Here is a 24,916-nt window from a genome sequence, read left to right on the forward strand (position 1 = left end):
TGTGTGCGGCTTTGTCTTTCATGAGAAAAATTGTACATAATGTTTAAAATTCACTAATATAAGATATGGAGGTCTCTCCCGCCTCCCCCATCTCTACACACACACACACACACACACACACACATCCTCCAATACATCCCTGTAATTACAAAAGACTAGTGGACTAGTGGAGACTGTTTGACATACTCTTGCTTTCACTGAATAAAACATATCTTCTGTCTGCTGCCTGGTGAGTACACATTTGTAGTGTTCTTCATCAGGGACCTCCACTTTACCCTGTGGTCTAAATGCTTATCTTTAAATATACTCCAATTCTACGGGTGAGTTAGAAGAAGAGCATAAATATTTGACAAGGCTAAAAGCAGGCTTTTCCTGCCTAAACCAAAAGTGACTTTCAAAAGCTTCCCTTTTAGCCAATATCCCCCTACAACACTTCCAATCTTATGTTTGGGCTTTCTGATTACTGACTTTTACCTTTAAAAGAATGAGAGATTTTCCATACATGTTCCTTATGATATTAAGTCTCCACAGCAGACAACTGATTATAAATTAATCTATCAAGATCCAATTAAGATTATAATTATGAATTAAAATTAAGTTATAATTATAAAATATAAACAAAACCTAAAAAGTATAAGTTGAATCTATAAATTGAAATCTACAAAAGTTATAAATTGAGGGCCAAACACTACAACCCTAAATAAGAGAATCTTCACCCTATTTCTGTTTACAAAAGGATATTTGACTATCCAGTCCTTATCTGTTTTCATGCCAACGTTCAGGATGAGTTATAGACCTATGAAGAAATAGACACACTCAGTCCACATTCCAAGAGTGAAATGCTCTATTTGATTTGGGATGTGAAGCTACACCACTGAGTGGGGATGTTTTCACTGGCTGCATTTGAGCCCTGGAATAGGAACCTAAAATAATCCTCTGAATAGCTTGTTTTATCTTTTTCCAAAGACACTAGTAAAACACAGTGAAGAACAACCAAACATTTTACCGGTCATACTTTGAGATCAGGAAAAAAGAGAAGATAATAAAAATAGACACTCAAATAATAACCAATTCTTTTTGTTATTGTTTTTGTGGGGTTTGCAGTACCGGGGAGTCTACCCAGGTGTACTCTACTTGAGCTACATCCCCAGCCCTCATTATTATTATTATTTTTGCGGTGCTGGGAGTTGAACCCATGGCTTTAAACTTGCGAGGCAAGCACTCTACAAACTAAGCTATATCCCCAGCACCCGCTCATTATTTTTTGAGGTAGGTTCTTACTAAGTTGCCCAGGCTGGCTTTTTTTTTTTTTTTTTTTTTTTTAATTTTGGATATGATTTATTTACATATATTCCGTGAAAGCAAGGCTTTTAAAAATGTATTTATTTTTTATTCTTTTATTTTTACAGACTGCATTTTGATTCATTGTACACAAATGGGGTACAACTTTTTGTTTCTATGTGAACGATGTAGGTTCACACCATTCGTGGAATCATACGTGTACACAGGGTAATGATGTCTATCCCATTCCACCATCTTTCATACCCCTGCACATACTCCTCCAGGCTGGCATTGACCTTGCAATTCTCCTGCTTCAGTTTCCCAAGTTACTGGGATTACAGGTGACTACCTAGTACAATCTTTATAGTTTTGATTTCAATAGGGTTCGTATCAACTCAAATCCATGGGCAGAAGCCTGAAGAGATAAAAGTAAGTGAAATGGCCAGTGGAAGCTAAGCCTGGTCTAATTGTACACTCACAAAGAAAATTAACCTCTTGTTCAGAAGTGGACATTTTAATAGTGATCTGTCACCATGGAGAGGTTACCAAAATTGTAGGTTCTTATTTTCCTTTAACATTTCACATGACAGATCATTCTTGTTCCCAGTCTTCCCCCATCTTAACTTCCTGTATTCTAATCTGTTCAACAGATCATTGGGCATCCACCATGCCCTGAGCTATTGAGTTACATCACAGCATAGGCACACGTATCTCTGTTCTCCTGGAGCACATGTTCAGGGGATCTGACCAGCAGTTTAACAGGATCACTCCTGACCTACGTTGGTAATGAACTAGAAAGGTGGGTAAGAGAAGAAGCCAGTGCCTCTCCATACACTAAGTTCCTTGGGCATTCCTGGAAGCTCCTGCCCTCCAGCCTTTCCACCTGATGCTAACTTCTCACTTCCTTCCTCTATTTGCTCCCACATTACCCTCTCAGTAAGGCCACCATCACCTGCCCTCCTCCTAAGCCCTGTTACTCTAATTTTTTTATAGTAATTATGTTTCTACCATACAGTATAAATTTATGATATAATATATAAATTTAGTTTATTATCTGTCTCCTAATTCTCTAACAGCTCTTTCTGAGTTTCTTCAGTGTCTCTTGTCCTACCCGTACCTTATAAATTCCCTTGAGTACGTTAAGTTCGGTCTGGAACTGCCTCTGTACATAATGAACTGTAAGCTAACTTCATGTGTACAGAGGATAACCTATACTGGAACCAGTCTCAGCCAATCACAAGACACTAAGTGTCCAGCCAATCACAAGTGATCAACTGTTCAAACTATGTTCACTTAAGACAGGAGCTATAACCAAGTGGGATGTCTCTCTCGGTTCCATTTTCTGTATGTCACTTCCTTTTCCCTGACTATAAATATAACCTGCCAATGTGGTCAGGCAGGGCATTCTGAATCATTTTTGGTCTATACTGCTGCACTATTCTAGAATCTCAAAGAAATTAAAATCTGCAAAACTAGATTTGTTGTAATTTTATTTTAGCAGATGTCACATTCAGTTCTTCTCAGGAATGATTATTGTAATTCTATAGGTTATTGAGGTTATAAAGAGTAACTAAGCTTCAATACCTGTTCTCAAGAAGCTTTTGATGTATTTGAAGAGGAAAATATCTTCATTATTCTGTCCAATGCTGTGTATGTTATTCAGCTTTCTGTTAATGTGACATAATACTGGAGATAAACAACTTAAAATAAGGAAAGGTTTATTTAGGATCACAGAGTTAGAGGGTTTCATCCATGGTCAGTTGGCTCTGTGGTTTTGGAGCCTGTAATGAAGCAGAGCATCATGTTGAGGAGCACACGGCAAAGAAGGCTACTAACTTCATGGCATCCAGGAAGCACAGAGACAGAGACAGAGACGGGAACAGGCCAGTATAGATACACACAGGCTTATTTGATTCCTACAAGTCTATCACAATTGGACTGCCCAGCTCTGACTGGATTCAGGTTAGTTCTCCTGTTTACCAAGAATTCAAGTAGTCATTGGCCTAAAATAAAATTTGAAGGACAAGTGGAATTTGGCTAAAAGGAGGGACAAGGGGGTTAGTAAGGATATGGGTGACACTGGAAGAGCTAATGCATTCCCCCAATGCCAGCAGGGTTCCTCGGTCCTCTGGTTCATACTGCAGCTTCTGATGGCTTTCCATTGCCCTTGGAATAAACCCAAGAACCTAACCTGTGAGCATGCCTGTGTGCCTGCCTCACCTTCCTGTTTGTACTACTCTCAAAGGTAAATACTTTAGTCTTTACTGTGAGATTTAACTCTCACAGGGAGGGATGAAGTCTGAAGTTAAATAAATGATTCAGAGAAGCTGTGTTAATCAGCTTTTTATCACTATAACAAATACCTGGTATGATCAACTTTTAAGTCAAACAGGTTTATTTTGACTCTGCAGTTTTAGAAGTTCTAGTCAGGCAAACCCGTTGCTTTTAGGTCTTTGGTGGGGGTGGGGGGTGGGGGGAGTACCACCTGAGGACAGGAGCAATGGTAGAGCAAAACCAAAAAGAGGAAGAAGTCGAGGTCTCACAATCTCCTACAAAAATATGTCCCAATCATCTAAAGACCTCCCACCACCTCCCAATAGCACCTCTCCAGGGAGCAAGCCTTCAGTATGCAGACCTTTAGGGGATATTCAAGAACTAAATTATAGCAAAGGCGATCTGTACATACCTGAGAAGGTCCCCAAAGGGATCAAGGCCCAGTTGCCCACAGATGTGATCTCAGTAACTCACTCTCATATTGGTTTTTGCTCCTTCCTGTATGTTCATGAATCATAAAACTGCCAGGAATATACCTCTTTTCTAAGCTCCACCCCTTCTTGCAAGTATTAAAGCCCCTGCACTTCCAAGCTGAGCATGTTCTATGTAGAACACCTAGGGCAAAGAGTTGCACCCTTGAAACAAAAGCTTCAGTGGCCAAGTACATCAAAGGCACATGAAGTGCTCACTTCAAGCAAGGGCACCAGAGACAACTGATGCCTGCCCAATCTAATCCATCCTCCTTCCAAAATGGCTTTGTAATATATAAATCTGAATATGTAACACACACACGATTTAAAATCCTCCAGCTCACCAAGGCTTTCAACCCAAATAAAGTAGAATAAAAACCTGTGTTCCACCAGCCACCCCCATGGATGCACTGGGCTCCTGCTGTGTCAGAGCACCTGTAGCACCTAATTTGTCATAGTTTATCTCATTCCTATGTGTCTGACCGTCTCTTCATTTTGAACGTTCCTCCTCCATCTCTGCACCTGGTCAATTTCTTCCCACTGTCTTAAAGCTCAACCCAACACTGCTTCTGGTTCCTACTACATGTCCCCACTTGGCCCATAGAGAGAGCTAGAGCTCCTATCCTGTGATTCTATGACACTCATTACAAGCAAATGTTATAGGTGGAATAATGTACTCAGTCTATCAATTTTCTAGTATTACAAACCTGTTTGCCTCCCCACTATCTTATGAGACCCTCCAGGACAGGACCTACTATATCTGATTGTTTGTAGTGCTTTAAACAATGTTGGACCCATAGGTCATTCACTAAATACTTCTTGAAAAATAACAATATGAATTGGTCACTTGGTTCATAAATTAGTCATTTTGCCAAGTATTTAATGCACATATCACTTAATCAAAAACTTGTCCAAATAAAGTATGCATGAAACAAACATGTAGTCAGGCAAAGGGTTAAATGAACAAAGAATCAGATATAAATAGCTGGAGATGCCTCTCCCCCACCCACCTGTGCTGGGTATGTAACCCAGTGCTTTGTGCATGGGCACATGCTGCCAAGTACTCTACCACTGAGCTACCCCCATCCCCCCAGGTTCCATTCTTCTACCACTGACCCTTTTCTACCAGACAAAGCAGCTTTCTCTTTTCTTTTTATAATTTACCCATTAAAATATAGTCCTGGGAAGGCAACTGCCATCAATTTATTAGTTCAAATCACAATCCCCAGGAACTCGAAAATGAAATGTTGAAATTGGAGGATTTGGAGTGAGAGGCATTGGGAAAGGGTAAATGGAGACAATGACAATGCAGAGTAGAAACTGGGTCACAACGTTCAGTGGGAATAATGAAGGAGAACAGAACCAAACACAAGGTCTTCCAAAGGGGAAATCACAGCTCGAGCAGCTGCATAGGAAGGAGACCCATCAAACATTTATTAACATTGTGCATTTTCAGAAACCATTTGGCAGAGTGCCACCTGGCCTGACTCCTGGAGCCTTGGCCCAAGCACCCCCACTTGGTGCTGGGAGGCTGCTATAGAGCACAGAGACTGCTAAAGTGGAATCTTTTCTGTTGAAGGACACAGGAGTCCTCAGCAACATTAGGTATCCCCACTAAGATCCTATGGGCGTTTATACAGAATCAACAAATTTAAAAATTCTAACTCACTTCCAACTCTGAAAGGCACTAAAATATTTAAATACTTGCCTCAAATTTTAAGGGAAGAGAAAGCATTGTATCGATATTTTAACATGGTTCTTCTAATTTTTCTCTATTTTAATGTCATATGAAATTAGGGAATTTAAAAAAACCCTGAAAAGTCTGGACCTGTATAACCATCATCCATCTATTTGTTCAGTCTACTAACTTACTGTAGGGTATTAGGCATTATGCTTATGTGCTGAGGTTTTTTTTTTTTTTTTTTTTTTTTTAATTTATAAAGCTTTGTCATCAAAAGGTTTCTAGTTCAGGACAAAAAAAAAAAAAAAAAATCCCTGTATATTTCTTTATCCATATCCAGGCTATCAGATATACTTATTCAGCTTTTCAAATTTAATGAACTTCAATATACTTCAATTCTTTTTTTTTTGGGGGGGGGGGTACCAGGGTTTGAATCCAGAGGCATTTAACCCCTGAACTGCACCCCCAAACTTTTTATTTTTTTGAGATAGGGTCTCATTATGTTGCTTAGGGACCTCACCAAGTTGCTGAAGTTGGCTTTGAATTTGTGATCCTCCTGCCTCAGCCTCCCTAGGCTGCTGGGCTTATAGGCATGAGCCACTGCACATCTGGCTCAATTTTTTTAATGAATTAGTTATACAGGTAAGTTGACTTTTTTCCCATACATATATATATATCTGCAGTCATCAACTGTATTTATTCATCATCCATCAGCTCATAAAGCCACAGAAATCTTATGTCTGCCTCTATTATCTAATACTGAAACTGCTCTTGGCAAATGACAATGACATGAACAATTCCTGCTCTTTAAATGAAATGACTTTTAGGTGGTATTTGACATAGTTAATAATTTTCTCAAACTTTCTTCCTCATTGAAGTCTCTCTTTGTTTTGTTTTGTTTTCCTCTCAGGTCTGTCTAGATTTCAGGTTTCATTTTCAGATCTATTATCTTACTCTAAAATCTCCTGAAAGCTTTTATGCATACCCATAGCTTATTTATTTATTATAAATTGGTGCCTTCCAAATTTTCCTGAGGTCTATTCTCTTAATACTAGTCCCATAGTCCAATTTTTATAAAATATCTCCACTGGATATCCCAATGATATCTCCAATGTAATGCACCTAAATACAAAAGCATCTCTCCCTCACATACCTGATTCTCCTCTTCTATTTCCTGTTGAGGTGAGTGGCAGCTCATCCAATTAGTCACCTTTGAGTCATCACAGATCTGTCCCTGTGCTCATGCCTGGACCCTCTAATATTAAATCTGAACTTGACACTCTTGCTTAAAACCAAAGATTCAAACCGTCCTACTGAAATTGAGGGAAAACATGAATAAATCCTGTAGCTTCAGTTGCTTTTAGTTACTGGGTTTTTTTTTTTTGGGGGGGGGGGGGCAGTGGGTATTGGTGATTGAATTCAGGGGCACTCAACCACTGAGCCACTTCCCAGCCCTATTTTGAATTTTATTTTAGAGACAGGGTCTCACTGAGTTGCTTAGCGCCTCGCTTTTGCTGAGGTTGACTTTGAACTCGAGATCCTCCTGCCTCTGCCTCCTGAGGCACTGGGATTATAGGTGTGTGCCACCGTGTCTGGCTTAGTTGCTGGATTTATCCAGCAATTTCACACACGCCCATGAGCTTCTCTATAGACAGCCCTCTGATGTAAGGGTCACAATGCTAATGGTTACCTACGCAGTTTTTCAGGAACTTGGAGGCTGCTCCTATTTATCTCAAGTCAGTTGAAACCCATCCCTTCACTTGGGCCTGCACAGGTCTGACAGGTGACTTTTTGAGGTCAAAGGGCCAAAAACTCTGCTCTCAGAGCACACTAGCAGAGTCATTTTCTGAAAAGGCATCCTGTGAAGAGCCAGGAGGTTTGGTTATGCTCAGACCACCAGTCACTTCACTTGACCCTTGCCTCCAGGCACCTTTCTTTTTTTTAATCCATAAATACCCCAAAACCCAATCCCAAGGGAGGCAGATTTGAGACTAAGGATTTCCAAATCTTCACGTTTAGCTGCCTCATGAAGAAATTCTTGCAAAATTTGTCACTTTAGTGATTTGCTGCATAGCAAGTTAAAAGGGCCTCATCCAATAATATTGCCATCTTTTCTAATATAACATCCAGTATCAACTCTTAGTACTCTCTAGTTACCTTCATTATGAGCACATTCTGAAACTACTTAGAGTTCTACCCACATTCTCCCATACTTGTATTCCTCCATATATATCCTAACTGAATAATGTTCCCCTTTTCTTTACCTGGCTAAAGCCCACCCACTCATGCAAAAAAAGGGAGCTTTTCATGAGCCTCCTACAGCTGGCTTAGGACTTCTTTATGCCAGAACAGCAATAATTTTTCGGCCACTACAACAGCAAAAAATGACAAAAAACAAAAACCTTAAATTGAAGGCTGACCAGTCACAGTGGTTCTCAAACTAAAATATCTCTAAGAATTATCCAGGAACCTGTCAAAATGCTGATCTGCAATATCCACTCCAACATTCAAATTCAGGAAAACTGGGATTGGGCTTGAGAATCTCCATTTTAACAATGTACGCTAAGTGATTCTGACACACTTGATAGGGGAATCATCTTTTGTATACCACTGAAGTACAGGCTCTCCTCCAAGCCACTGAACACAATGCTACCAAATTATCGTTCATGAAATAGCTTTCATAATTTTTAAATATCAAGTACTTGGCACAAAACATGATTATGTGCTTCATGCGAGATCACTAACTTGAATCCAGTGGGGCCGATATTATTTTCAGACCAAAAAAAAGGAAAGTATGGGAGTTAGCTCTATCACACTGCTAACAGCCAGACTTAAACTTCAGCCTCCTTTTAGGAGGACACTATGTCCTGGGTCATTCTCTGCTCCTCAAAAGCAATAACCAGCAGTTTCACTGGTATCTCCATGATGGTCAACTGGCTCAAATCCCTGACCTGGACTGCAAAGCTCTCAGTTTATGTCCCTACCTAATTTCCAATATACCCCCACAATCTGATAATTTTCTATTTAATACTCCCTTCCCTTTTACATTTTTAAATGTAATATTCCCTTCTTCCCTAATGTTCCCCCCAACTGCTACAGATACTTTGATCTTCATTCAGTAAAATCACAAGCAACATTTCATCCAATCAACAGCAACTTCTCCCTTCCCATGAATTCCCTTGCTAACTAATTGATGGGGGAGTCAGATTTGGGCTCCTTTTTATCCCTAGGATTCTTTGTCCATTGGCTATGCAATAAAGCTTTTTTTTTTTTTTTTTTTAAGCAAAAACCCAGTGCCATAGTATTGACTTCTACAGGTTGGGCAGTAGGCCCTTGCCCAATAACAGTTGCCCAACTCAATATTGACTGAAACTCTTAAAATGGATGAAATTTAGAATATGTAAATTATACTCAATAGAATTTTTTTAAAAATAAAATCTTGCCCTTGAAGAATGAATTATAAAAGTCAGAATGGACTCTAACACTCAACAGAGAGCAGGGCTTCATGGCAATTTTCCTCAAGGGTAGATTCACATCCCTCCTTCCCAGTTAGCCTTTTTACTTGCTGCCATTACAAGGTAAGCCTGCTGAAGACGAGGCATTTTGTATTTTGTTCTCTTTTATATCCCCAGCTCCTAGAATAATAACTGGTACACAGCAGGCATGTCAACTAATGTTAAATGAATGAATTTAAAAACATGCAAACTTCTATTTTTTTTTTTTTTTTTTTTTTTTTTCCTATTCTCTCACTCCACCACATAAAATCTGACTTTTTTCTCCAGGGAGGGGTTGGCCAACTTCCCCAAAGCCACAGATGCCTCAAGGCAGAGGTGGCATTGGCCATTCTCCAGAGTCTGTACTCATAACCACTTCTCAGTGCTGCCTCCCCAAAAGCATTGAAAACAAATGCTAGCTGGGATTACCATCAAATCTGCAAAGAACTAGACTACATAGATCCTAAGAAATGGTCAACTGATTTGTAGTTTTTTCACTTACAATTAGGATGGGTAAATAAAGAAGTCGGATTTTGAAATAGTAGAAAGAGTGCGGATTTTAGAATCCAAAAGGTTAAGCGTTAATACAGATTGCTGGCTGTGTGATAGTGGGCACAAAACCTAACTGCTCTGATTTGGCTTCTTCACAAAAATAAGATACTGCTATCCTTGCAGGGTTACTGTAAGACTTAACCAAAATGTCTGCTACATACCCTGCACCCCACTCAATAAATGACAAATGACTGAAAGAAATGGGAGGACAAAACCAGAGTGGATAAAACCATTCAGGAAAGAACAGGGAGAAGATAGGATGAGTAAGACAGGACAGAAAAAATAGGCAGAGGCTCAATGACATCTATGTGAAATTAAAACACACACAAAGCACTGGTACCTACAAGGACATATATTCAATAACTTAAATGAATGCTTTGGGAGAAGTGGAGGGAAATATAGACAAGGCAGGGGCTTCTGTGAGTTGCCACTCCTTATGGAAACACTTGAGATCCCAGACACTGGCCCTGCACCCGATTCTCACTAACACACTCCTGCCTGTAAATAAGCAAGGACAGGCAGTGGGGGAAGAAAGGCCAACATCTATTTTTTGTTCCCAAAATCCCTGATGTTTTGTTCTCCTATCTACCAACTGCTCAAAAAATCTACCCCCTGCCGGCTCCACTGAGCCTAAAATCCTGCACAATTCCCCTAGGTCCCCACCCGCCACAGCCACTTTGCCATCAGTTCTCCTTCCCCTCCTCAAATGCCAAGATGGCTTGCCAAGGACTCAGTTTTTGACAATCTGTCGAATGTCTGCTATTTCTAGAGAATACATTATTAGATAAATTTAAAATATTAGGATTTACATTTTCCTGTAGGAACTGTCCTGTATGCAGGTACACAGTTGGATTAGTTTCAAAAGAGAACAAAAAAAAAGCTGACAGTGTCTTCTGACAAGCTCTCAAAAACTGAAGTGAGGAACAGAGTTGGACAGGTGAGGTCCAATCACCTACTCCACATTGCCCAGGACTGGAGACACATTCACCTGTTGAGCACTTAAAGTACGCTGAGTCCAAATTGAGATGTGCTGTCAGTATATAATATAACAGATTTTGAAAACCTAGTATTAAAAACAAATATCACAAAAAGTTTTATGTTGATTATTTGTGGGAATTATATTTTGGATATAATGGATTAAGTAAAATTTATCATTAAAATCAATTTGACCAGTTTTCTTATACTTTTAAAATGTGGTTTTTAGAAAATTTTACATTGCATATGTGGTTGCTTTATATTTAAGACTGGTCTGGACTTTCCCCACCACTGTTTTTCAGTCAGTGCTTAATCACAGGAATACCCTCTGCTGATATCTGATGATCTGGTAGTCTAAGAGCTTCTCACTCACCCAGTTTCACACTCTCATGAAACATATCCCCAACTTCATTTCTTTTATAACATTGCAAGTTTGCTTTCAAATGGTAGAATGAGTCTAAAACTTTTCATAAAGCCTGCTTAAGTTTTTTTTTTTTTTTTTTTTTTGGCAACCATATCAAAAGAAGAATTGGAAGATGAATTGAAAGGTGATGATTTAGTCAATGAAGCTGAGAGTTTCCCCTCTTTCTTACAGAAATGACAGGTTTTCATGGTGGTCACCTCTCCTTCAGTTTACCAACCTACAGCATGCCAACATGAAAAAGTAGTAGGCAAAAATCAAACAAAGACCTCATAAGAAAACTATAGACCAATATCCCTTTGGAATGCTATACAAGAATCCTTATCAAAATATAGCAAACTCAATTCAGTAATACATTAAAAGGAATTTATTCCTGAAATGCAAGGGTGATTCACATATGAAAATCAATCAGTTTTATACACCACAATAACAGAAAGGACAAAAAATAACTCTACTGATCATCTCAATGTAGGAAAAGCATTTGACAAACTTGAATATTCTTTCATGATAAACACACGCAACTAAGCATAGACGGAAACTACCTCAACATAATAAAGGCCACATATGAAACTCCTTAGCTAACACCATACCAAATAGTAAACAAATGATCAAGAACAAGGCAAGGACACAAGACCCCCGAGACACCAGACCACCCACTGCTTCCTGGACCGGATGTCCATGTCTCGTGTGAACTCGGCAACCTCGCTAAGGCTCCCCGGGGTGTTTGGAGGCTGGTGCAGATATCTTGAACTATTCTGAGAGCATGGCCACCATTTTTGGGAGGGTGGCTCCCCTCCTGAGACACCTGCAGGAGAATGGAGGCTCTTTGATAGGTACCTCGCTTTCATCAGGATACTGAGGACTGGGAGGTCTGAGTGGTGGATGACTATTGTACCATAGACTTTTTTATTAATTCTTCATTTATTTGTTTTTTCTGACCCTATTTTCCTTTTACTTACCTGTTTCCTCAGAGTCTCTTTCTTGCTTTTCTCATGCTAGCAAACAACTGATTTTGATCTCTCTCTCTTCCCTTGATCTAGTACCTCTATATACTCACTTCTTATCCCATTAACAGTGACATCCTAAACCCCACCCCATCCTCTTTGTTCACCATTAGAAATCGCAGAGCTCATTGCAAGTCTATTGGCCATACTGTAGATAATAATCGAACTCATCCTGTTTATTACAATACTGTTAAAAAGTCTTTATAGGGGCTCTCTGGTTTAGGGCTGCATATTGTTTGTATTAGGTTCTGCTAATATTGCTCTCCCCCTCAAAGGAGAGGTATTGGAAACACACAGGTCACAATAAGCATACGGGGGGAAGCTGCAATACCTCAGATCTTCACCACGAGAGGAGAAGATACAGGAACAACATGAAAAAACAGGGGAAGAAAGTGTCCTTAACAAACCAAGATGATATTTTGATACAATCCAATGACAGCATGGCAGTAGAAATGACAGAAAAGTTGTTTAGAATGTACATAATTAAAATGATTTATAAAGAAAAGGATGAGATATGAGATCACATGCAGGCAATGTATGATCACACCAATAAACAGTTAAAAGAGCAAATGCTGGAAGCAAAAGAGCCTTTCAATAAAGAGAGACTCTGAAAAAAAATCAAACAGAAATACTTGAAATGAAACAATAAACCAAATTAAAAACTCAATAGAAATCATCACCAATAGACTAGATCTTGTGGAAGAATCTCAGACAATGAAGACAAAATACTTAATCTTGAAAAAAAAACTGACTAAACAGAGAAGATATTAAGAAATCATGAATGGAACCTCTAAGAATTATGGGATATCATAAAAAGACCAAACTTAAGAATTATTGGGTTTGAGGAAGGCACAGAGATACAAACCAAAGGAATGAACAACCTGTTCAATGAAATAATATCAGAAAATTTCCCAAACCTGAAGAATAGAATGGAAAATCAAATACAAGAGGCTTACACAACACTAAATGCACAAAATTACAACAGATCCACACCAAGGCACACTATAATGAAAATGTCTAACATACACAACAAAGATAGGATTTTAAAGGTTGTGAGAGAAAAGCATCAGATTACAAATAAAGGGTTATCAGTGGATTTTTCAGCCTAGACCCTAAAAGCCAGAAAGGCCTGGAACAATATACTTCAAGCTCCGAAAGAACATGATTGCCAACCAAGAATCTTATATCCAGCAAAATTAGCCTTCAGACTTGATGATGAAATAAAATCTTTCCACAATAAACAAAAGTTGTAAGAATTTACAAATAGAAAGACTGCACTACAGAACATTCTCACCAAAATATTTCATGAGGAGGAAATAAAAAACATGTCAGAAAAGGGAGGAACTACCTTAAAGGAAAAACCAATCAAAGGAGAAACCAAGTCAAGTTAAAAACCAAAAATAAGCCCAAAAGACTGGGAATACAATTCATATCTCAATAATAACCCTGAATGTTGAAGGCCTAAACTCATCAATCAAAAGACTGGCAGACTGGATTATAAAGAAAGACTCAACAATATGTTGTCTTCAAGAGACTGATCTCATAGAAAAAGACATCCACAGACTAAAGGTGAAAGGATGGGGAAAAAAACCTACCATGCGTACAGACTCAGTAAAAAAGCGGGGGTTTCCATCCTTATGTCAGATAAAGTGAACTTCAAGCCAAAATTAGAAGGGATAAAGAAGGACATTTCATACTGCTTAAGGGAACCATAAAACAGGAAGACATAATGATAGTAAATATTTATGCTCCAAACAATGGCTTATCCGTGTACATCAAACAAACCCTTCTCAATTCCAGGAATCAAACAGACCACAACACAATAATTCTGGGTGACTTTAACACACCACTGTCACCACTGGATAGATCTTCCAAACAAAAACTAAACAAAGAAACCATAGAACTTAATAACACAATCACTAACTAGACTTAACAGACATATATAGCATATTGCATCCATCAATGAGAGAATACACTTTCTTCTCAGCAGCACAAGGATCCTTCTCTAAAACAGACCATATGTTATGCCACAAAGCAGCCCTTAGTAAATGCAAAAATATAGAGATACTACCTTGTGTTCTATCAGATCATAATGGAATGAAATTAGAAATCAATGACAAAATAAAACACAGAAATTACTCCAACAACTGGAGACTAAATAATATTCTATTGAATAAAGCAAGGATAATAGAAAACATCAGGGAGGAGATAAAAAAAATTCTTAGAGGTCAATGAGAATGACAATACAACATATCAAAATCTCTGGGACACTATGAAAGCAGTACTAAGAGGAAAATTAATTGCATGGAGTGCATTCAAGAAGAGAATAAAAAGTCAACAATTAAATGACCTAACATCACATCTCAAAGCCCTAGAAAAAGAAGAACAGAAGAACACCAAAAGGAGCCAAAGACAGGAAATAATTAAAATCAGAGCCGAAATCTATGAAATTGAAACAAAAGAAACAATTCAAAAAAAAAAAATGACAAAACAAAAAGTTGGTTCTTTGAAACAGTAAACAAAATAGATAAACCCTTAGGCACACTAATGAAGAGAAGGACAGAGAAAACTCAAATTACTAGAATTTGTGTGAAAAAGGAAATATCACGACAGATAAAACTGAAATACATAACATAATGATAAGCTACTTTGAAAATCTATACTCCAGCGAAATAGAAAATATTGAGGACATAGACAAATTTGTAGAGACATATGATCCTCCCAAACTGAAAGAGGAGGACATACACAATTTAAACAGATAGAATTCAAGCAGTGAAATAGAAGAAGCCATCAAAAGCCTACCAACCAACAAAGCCCAAGACCAGATGGATTCTCAGCTGAGTTCTACAAGACCTTCAAAGAAGAACTCATTCCAATACTTCTCAAAGTATTACAGGAAATAGAAAAAGAGAAAACCCATCCAAACTCATTCTATGAAGCTAGTGATCACCTTCATACCCAAACCAGACAAAGACACATCAAGAAAATTTTAGACCGATATCTCTGATAAATATAAATGCAAAAATCCTTAACGAAACCCTGGCAAATTATACCCAAAGGACTTAAAATAAGCATACTACAATGATGCAGCCACATAACGTTCATAGCAGCTCAATTCACAACAGCTAGATTGTGGAACCAACCTAGATGCCCTTCAGTTGATGAATGGATAAAGAAAATATGGTATATATACACAATGGAATATTACTTGGCCATAAAGAAGAATAAAATTATGACATTTGCTGGTAAATGGATGAAGTTGGAAAATATCATGCTAAGTGAAATAGGCCAATTCCCCAAAACCAAAGGCTGAATGTTTTCTCTGATAAGTACATGATGATATATAATGAGTGGGGGGAGTGGCGGGCACAAGAGAAGAATAGAGGAACTCTGGATGGTATGGAGGAAAATGGGGTGGGGGGGATGGGGGACGGAAAGGTAGTAGAATGAAACAGTATTACCCTATGTATATTTATGATGACATGAATGGTGTGAATGTACATTGTGCACAACCATAGAAATGAAAAGTCGTACCCCATTTGTGTACAATGAATCAAAATGCAGTCTGTAAAAATAAAAAAGATTTTAATAATAAAAAAAAAAACCCCTGGCAAATCACAAACAAAAACATATTAAGATAGTACACCATGATCAAGTGGGATTCATCACAGGGATGCAAGGTTGGTTCAACATGCAGAAATCAATAAATGTAATTCATCACATCAACAGACTTAAGGTTAAGAATCATATGATTATTTCAATTGACGCAGAGAAAGCGTCTGATAAAATACTACACCCCTTCATGCTCAAAACACTAGAAAAAATAGGGATAGTAGGAACATACCTCAAGACTATAAAGATCATTATGCTAAGCCCACAGTCAACATCATTCTTAATGGAGAAGAATTGAAAGCATTACCTTTAAAAACTGGAACAAGACAGGGATGCCCTCTTTTACCACTTCTATTCAACACTGTCCTTGAAATCCTAGCCAGAGCAATTAGACAGATCAAAGAAATTAAAGGGATACAAATAGGAAAAGAAGAACTCAAACTGGCACTATTTGCTGAGGACATGATTCTATATATAAAGGACCCAAAAAACTCCACCAGAAAACTTCCAGACCTAATAAATGAATTCAGCAAGATAGCAGGATATAAAATCAACATGCATAAATCTAAAGCATTTTTATTCATAAGTGATGAAACATCTGAAAGAGAAATGAGGAAAACAACTCGGTTCACAATAGCCTCAAAAAAAAAAAAAAAAAAAAAAACTAGGGAATCAATCTAACAAAAGAAGAGAACATAAAAGAAAGAAACTGAAGAAGACCTTAGAAGATGGAAAGATCTCCCATGTTCTTGGATAGGCAGAATATTATCAAAATGTCCATACTTCCAAAGGTGCTATACAGATTTAACACAATTCCTATTAAAATCCCAATGATATTTTTCATAGAAATAGAGAAAGCAATCATGAAATTCCTCTGTAAGAACAAAAGACCCAGAATAGCCAAAGCAATCCGGGGTAGGAAGAGTGATGCAGGAGGTATCACAATACCAGAACTTAAACTCTACTATAGAGCAATAGTAACAAAAATGGCAATGATACTGACACCAAAATAGACAGGTAGACCAATGGTACAGGATAGAAGACACAGAGACATACCCACTTAAGTACAGTTATCTCATACTAGACAAATGGGCCAAAAACTTACAATGGAGAAAAGATAGCCTCTTCAACAAATGGTGCTGGCAAAACTGGAAACCCATATGCAGCAAAATGAAATTAAACCCCTATCTCACCCTATACAAAACTCAACTCAAATGGATCAAGGATCTAGGAATTGGACCTGAGACCCTTCACCAAAGAGAAGAAAAAGTAGGCCCAAATCTTCATCACATTGGTTTAGGATCAGACTTCCTTAACAAGACCCCCATGGTGCAAGAAATAAAAGCAAAAATCAATAAATGGGATAGATTCAAACTAAAGAGCTTTTTCTCAGCAAAGGAAACAATCAATAATGTGAAATGAGAGCCTACAGAGTGGGAGAAAATCTTCTCCACACACACTTCAGACAGAGCACCTATCTCCAAAGTTTATGAAGAACTTAAAAAAACTTTACGCCAAAAATACAAAGAACCCAATCAATAAATGGACTAAGGAACTGGACAGACACTTCACAGAGGATATACAGGCGATCAACAAATATATGAAAAAGTGCTCATCATCCCTAGTAATTAGAGAAATGCAAATTAAAACCACCCTAAGATTTCATCTCACTCTAATTAGAATGGCTATTATCAAGAACACAAACAATAATAAATGCTGGCGTGGATGTGGGGAAAGAGGCACACTCATACATGGCTGTGGAGTTGCAAATTGGTACAGTCACTCTGGAAAGCAGTATGGAGATTCCTCAGAAAACTTGGAATGGAACCACCATTCCACCAGCTATTCCTCCTCCATTTATACCCAAAGGACTTAAAATCAGCATACTACAGTGATACAGCCACATCAATGTTCATAGCAGCTCAATTCACAATATCTAGATTGTGGAACCAGCCAAGATGCCCTTGAATAGATGAATGGATAAAGAAACTCAGGTATATATACAATTGGAATATTATTCAGCCATAAAGAAAAATAAAATTATGGTATTTGCTGGTAAATGGATGAAGTTGGAAAATATAATGCTAAGTGAAATAAGCCAAGCCCAAAAAAACCAAAGGCCAAATGTTTTCTCTGATAAGTGGATGATGATATATAACGAGGGGGTATGGTGGGGGAAAGAGAAGAATGAAGGAACTTTGGATGGTGTAGAGGAAAATGGTGTGGGAGGGGGTGGGGGATGGAAAGACAGTAGAATGAAGCATGAGTGTATGATTACATGAATGGTATGAATTACATTGTGTACAACCATAAAAATGAAAAGTTATCCCCCATTTGTGTACAATGAATCAAAATGCAGTAAAAAATAAATAAATTTTAAAAAGACCAAGGATGTAACACAGTGGTATATCCCCAGAGTTCAATACCTAGTACAAAAAAAAAAAAAAATTAAAGAACCACTATTTTGTAGTACCTCATGAAATAACTGATTAACAAATAGGTTGTTAGGGAATGGAATATTCAATTTGATGCCCTGAAATCACCCAATAGAGTATTTGCTAAGTGTAAAGGGAAAAATGTACCTTTATGATGGAAAGATAAATCACATGAATGAACTGAGACTCACTCACAATGGAACAACCTGGCATTATACTCTCCTCCAGTAGTTCAAGATCAAGTATCTAGCATCTTTCCTTTAAAAAAAAAATGGTCTGAATCTAGTGCTTCCTTGACAGAAAGCACAGCAGACAGAGGAAGCATCAGACAAATGTAGAAAGTGGGGTAACTCTATAGCAGGTCTGGTTCAGTTAATGCAGAGCGGGGGAAAGGTAAGGGCACTGTTCAACACAAAGACCAAAGGGCTATAAGCAAATGTAATACATGACCCTCAACTGGACACTAATGCAAAATGACAAGTCAAAAACCTTTTGGGGACCAGAAGTTATCCTTTCTCAGCCAGGCACTTTCTTCCTCATACTGACATCGGAACTGCCTTTGAAGAGAGTTCACCTGGATGTGCTAACCCTCCCATCTGGTTTATCTTTGAGAACAGGATGCCTATAAAACATCCTCTTCAGGTAAGTTAACCACAACTGATTGGATCTAATATCATTGCCAGAGTAACCCCCCAAAACCTGACTTCATTATAATCCATCTATATGCTAAATGACATAACCCCCAGCACAATGACAGCACCAGAAAGAACCATAAAAGGAAGAAAAAGAGGTGGCACTTGAATTCCTGGAAAATCTCCACTTCTTCACAGAAAGACAAGAACATTCCATCCCTTTATTGGTCTATCCCCTCATTTCTTTTACCATATTATTAATAACCTCCCAAACCCCAACAGGTTGAGAAGTTAATTTGAGAGTGTATCTCTTACTTTTCATATTCTTGACCAAGAAATAAACAACTTTCTCTCCACTGCTCAGAATTAGGCCTTACAAATGATTCCACAATTTTGGGGGAAGGGGCAGTTTAAGGTCAAAAATTGGTAAAAGAATGTTTGTACTCACTGGACCCTGCCTTCCATTAACAAGGTGGTAATGGCACAATAAGTTCTAACTAACTGTAAGACAGGCCAAGTGACAGGAGATAAAGGAAAATTTTATAAGTTATTAACTCTTATCTGGCAAGTCTTTTAGCCCATTATATTGCTTTTAAATATTGTGGGAAATATTTTTATATATAATAGTGATTATTTACCAACAATCTTTTGGGAAATGAATTTCTGAAAACTTATACTGTCATATTACTATAATGTGAAGGACCATTTGCCTGGGTGAGAAAAAATACAACTACACACAACTCAATCCCATTTGTTTTTTTCCAAAAGAAAAACATTCAAAGTAAAACATGGACATTTAATAATCTTTAAATAATACATGAAATAATTTACATGCTATATATTCCCAAACACAATGAACATAAATCCAATTGTATAAGACATATACACAATCTACTTTTTGACAACATATATCCTCAAACTCAGGATGTTATTTGTTTCTCAGTCCATGTGTGAGAACATACACACACACACACACGCGCGCGCACACACACACACACACGTGTCTAAACTGAAGATTAAGATAATAAACCAAAGAGTAGAATATAAGAACACTGCCAAGGAAGATTCTAAAACCACAATCTGACTAGATCCAAGGCACAAAAGTTTCCCTTTGTGGTCACAAAGTTTCCTTTCCCAGTGCTTACATATGTAAATAGGATTGATTAATCACATATTATGTGTTATATTTCTGTTTAAAAAGCAGTATTTTTCTTATTATATAAGGTATTACACAACTGCATTGGAAAAATAAACAGGATTAGGTAAGCTCACATACAATAAAGTTTTCTTTCATTTGAAAAAGATGTATACGTTCAAAGCTAATAACAGATAGAGGTGTAATAAAGAGACTCATGAGGGATCCTATGCAAACTTCCTAGTACCCTTGAGTTGTATCTACCTCATGCCACCCATGTTATTTAAATTTTTAATTTTAAAGCCAGCTAAGTGATACTGCCAACAGCAATTGATTTTTTTTTTTGTTTGCTTGCTTGCTTGTTAAAGATATGTACTAGTACATAGAATAAACGGTTAACAAGGCAAAATGAAACACTTCCAGAGTTTGAGTTGCTTTTGTTAAATATTACCTCAGCTCTCCCTGGTGTCCTTTTTTTCCTTTAACACAGAAGAAATAAAAGTTCCACATAGAAATGACTGTTTTAGAATTCATGCAACCAAGCATAATACACACTATCCGTACATCCATTTTTACTTACCCCAAAGTTTTTGGGAACACTGAAAGTTAAATATTTTAGGAATAGCAACTCATTGGAAGATAAGGCAGTTTAAATATATATATATGTGTACTTCATTGTTTTTAAGAACAATTTTAGGGTTTAGTTCTTTAAACTTAGACAGTTATCAAAAGATTAAAGCCAACCACAACGTAAGAATCAACAGAATGCAGTAATCCATATGTAAAAGACAGTCAGATGTGTTAATATGTATTCAAGAAATCAATAATCTAAGCTATAAATAATAAATCATCATATGTAGCACTAAACAAATTACAAACAGTATAAGACCTTCAATTTCATTAATTTTGAATACAGAAATGGGGCTGGCTAAACATGAACTAAACAGTACTTCTGCAACTGTTTACCAGGAGTATTGATACATGCAACCCCTGCAGTAATGAGAGTGCAATTCTTTAAAAACAAAATGAGGTTAATCAAAAGAAAAACAAACAAAACAAACCCCATCTTGTTATAGGCTATAAAACTTAAAGGTAAAGAATAAACTGAGAATTTATTTTAAGGCTCTCTTAGAAATATTTTTCATGGCACTTCAATATTAAACATCACTAAAAGGCAAAATATGTAAATATTCATAGTTGCACAGTTACATAATTGAAAGTACATGCCATGTTAATTATTAAGGGATCACTTTGTTTTCTTACCTCACAGTTAAATTATACTTAAGGAAAGCTATTCATGTTTTGCTGTAATTAATATATAAACCATACAGAAATGTCAATTCAATAGTATACAGTGCAAATTCTGTTTTGAGTAAATATGCCAAATACCACTCATTTCTTACAGAACTGAATGTCATTCCTTGCTAGAAATCCAACTAAACTGACTTATTTCTCTTACAAGAGCAGTTATTTTCCTTTCTTCAACCATTCATATACTGTTAAACCCCAAGATCATTATTAACTCCCTTTTGGTCATGCTCACAGACCATCCTCAGCACAATCCATTTCTTGTACTATGGTCAGTCCAGAAAATACTCAAAAAGTCTAACAGGTCATTCTTGCCACACCATATTCTAAGCTGACCACACCAGGTTCCGCTTTGGAAAACTCTTCTGTATAATCACAGTAACGATTATCTGCTGGGTTGCTGCCCTCTATAGTTCGAAGCGCATCATTCACTGGTAGCAGAGTCTGTTCTTTAAGACATAGGGAAGTTTTGAGGGCAGATGATTCAGGATGAACTGAATGTAACAATTCCTTGGTGAGGACACCATCTGATTGCTTATTTTTACATTGCTTAATTTTCTAGAACAAATAAAATTTGAAAAAATTTTATAATCAAAACATGCTTTTGCAAATGTTCTCCTATGTATGATACAAAATTCATCTTGAAAAATAAAATCTAGTACACATGACACACCTTAAAATTCTGACTGTTTACAACTTTTACCAGGGAAAATACTTTTCTAAGTTTTTATATTTATTAAACAAACAATCCAGCCAGACTTGACTATAGATCCCTAGGCCTACATTTGAAAAGGGCATATATTTACCTAGAAAGTATAACAAGTAGACATTTTATAATGAAAGAAACATATATAAGACACTGTCTTTGAAACTGAAATTATACTGACAACCACACACTTATGACTAAAGGTCATAATGACTGTGAAGAACTTTTCTTATAGGGTCTTTTTCCCATGGTTTGTTGGGTGAATATAACAGGTTTTAGAACACAACAGAACTTATTATTGTTTTAAATACAAAAGTATCCTGTGGCATAGTATTATGCTCTCTAAACTTTGAGCTGATCTCCAGATAATCCTGTGCTACCCATATTTTGGACTTCCTCTCTTTACCATATTCTCCTACAATTTACTCAGGCCTTCTTATCTAAGAGGACTAAGGGACATCTTCCTAAAAATGGCAGTAAAATCCTAAAACAACTGTCTAGGATTTTTAAAAAATACATATGCATTTTCTGATTCTTTCTGGTTATAAATGATGACAAAGAAAATATTAAAGGAAAGTCTTAGGAAGAGAGTGACTTATTTATTTTCTTTTTGGTACCAGGGATTGAACCCAAGTATGCTTTACCACTGAGCACATCCCAGCCCTTTTTTATATTTCATTTAGAGATAGGGCCTCGATGAGTTGCTTAGGGCCTCCATAAGTTGCTGAGGCTGGCTCATGAGCCTCCTGTCTCAGACTCCTGAGCCACTAGCATTACAGTCACAGGCATTTGCTACCACACCCAGCAGGAAGAGAAGGATTTCTTAATACATACTCAAAAAATAAAACATAAGGATTGATCAGTCTAACATATGAAAATTCAAAACATCAAAATAAAACATACCATATATAAAGTGGAAAATATAAGAATAAGCTGGAGAAAGCTATCTGTTAACATATATATGTAATACACACAACCAAAGAGTTAGTAGTGTCTTGTATGTAAAGCACTCTTACGAACTGATAAGAAGAAGGCAAATGAGCCAACAGAAAAATATTCATAAGTTTGAACAGTTCATTCACAGAAAAGAAAAGCCAAATGGGTAATAAACACATGAAAAGTCACTCAACTTCATTTCTAATCATGGAAATTCAAAAATGGAACAATTTAAACATAGTAAATTAAGCTAATTTAGTATTTCAGATATATTACTTTAGACACTTCAGAATACTTACAGATTCTAGGTCTTGAATATCTTTCTCTAACTGCTTATTTTGCTCATTCATGTTCATAATTATATTGAATACAGACTGCCTAGGATGCAATGTTCGATCAAACTGATGGTACATGTTTCTCCAAAACCTTTATGACAAAATAAAAACTTTTAACCAAAACTCAAAAAGAATAAGCTCTAATGTTCTACAGTATAGCAGGGTGATGATAATTTATAATAACCTATCATATATTTTATGAATAATTAGAAGAAAGGAGCTTAAAGGCTCTAAACCTAAAAGTAATGAGAAGATACAAACATTAATTACTTGCTCAGTATACACTGCACTTTGCACTTCATAAATATATACAATTATTATATTTTGGGGGGGGGTTTCTTTATTTGGGGTACCAAGGATTGAACTCAGGGGCACTCAACCACTGAGCCACATCCCCAGTTCTATTTTGTGTTTTATTTAGAGACAGGGTCTCACTGAGTTGCTCAGCACTTTGCTTTTGCTAAGGCTAGCTTTTCACAACTTCCTGCCTCAGCCTTCCAAGCCACTGGGATTACAGGCAGGCACCACCACACCCAGCCAATTATTATATGTTAATCAAAAATTTTAAAGTAATTGTTTAAAAAGACATGGAAATGCTAACTGCTCTGATTTGATCATTACCTATATATTATGCTATACTCGACAAACATGTACTTAGATAATAATTAAACAATTTCAATAAACTGTTTGAGAAAAATTAAATATAAACATTTCAATGATGCCAACTTACTTAAAATTGAAAGATACGGTATTTGGCTCCAAAACTGTAAACCTCTGAGATTTGGAACTGTAGAGAGGATTTAAGTACTTCTTTTGGTCATCCAAAAGAAATGGCCAGAGGGAGTAAGTTTTCTCCTTCAACCTTAAGATAATAAAAAAAACATAAAGATCTTTCCTAGAGATGCAAATTATTATTGCTAATACTCATTTTTATAAAGCAATTATTTCCAAAGTAGATTTAAGTTTTAGTTTTTCTATTCAGTGTAACATCTTGTCTTTCACTCATAATCACACAATAAATAAATCCATGTTTCTTGAACATAACACAGGTATACCATTTTCTCTATAACCATACACTTTAAACAATTCCTCTCAACTCACACAACTTTAAACAATTCCTCTCAACTCGGACAACTTCAAAAACTTGGATTTTCTTATTCCTATTTCAAATCACTGAGCATATACATGTGGAACAAGGCACTACTAAAGCTCTCTATTTGGCCTTATTCTCTTAAGCCCATATCTAGGCCCTGCTGGTATCAGTGCAGGAATACATTTAATGTGGGTGGGTACAAAAAAAAGAAATAGGCAAAATTAAGCCATTATGCAAAAGTTTTTAACACCAAATCTAAAAGGAGGTGGTAAAGGCAGAATGGTATACATTGGAATCCAGGAAGCAAAGGGAGAATCTATTTTTCCATGACACAAAGATGAGTCATTGGCATGTTCTTAAATAAAGACTACTATTAAATATACCCTTTATTTCCATTTTCTCATTTCTGAAGATGTTTGGTACTAATTGAGAATAGATTTTTCCTAAATTTGTTTTGTACTCCAAGTCACCTGCTTCAAGTTATGATTAACTCTTGTGATAATTATAATAGAGTGAAAGTCAATGTTTTTGACATGTTTGTCTCTGGCATATTTTATTTGTTATTGTCTTTA

General features: G+C 36.8%; 1 protein-coding gene across 2 annotated transcripts in view; it reads right to left on the minus strand.

Annotated features, from left to right (window-relative positions):
- Positions 1 to 19,613: 19,613 nt before the first annotated feature.
- Positions 19,614 to 24,916, minus strand: part of MTMR6 (myotubularin related protein 6) — a 37,142-nt gene continuing 31,839 nt past the window's right edge. For both annotated transcript variants that reach the window (XM_079135880.1, XM_079135881.1), the window contains 3 exons: positions 23,982 to 24,113; positions 23,216 to 23,342; positions 19,614 to 21,832 (listed from right to left, as the gene is read on the minus strand). In XM_079135880.1, coding sequence (XP_078992006.1) covers positions 21,572 to 21,832; positions 23,216 to 23,342; positions 23,982 to 24,113 — 520 coding nt within the window. In that variant the 3' untranslated portion in view covers positions 19,614 to 21,571. The remainder of the gene's footprint in view (positions 21,833 to 23,215; positions 23,343 to 23,981; positions 24,114 to 24,916) is intronic.

The sequence above is a fragment of the Sciurus vulgaris genome, assembly GCF_902686455.1.
Source record: "Sciurus vulgaris genome assembly, chromosome: 4".
NCBI lineage: Eukaryota > Metazoa > Chordata > Mammalia > Rodentia > Sciuridae > Sciurus > Sciurus vulgaris.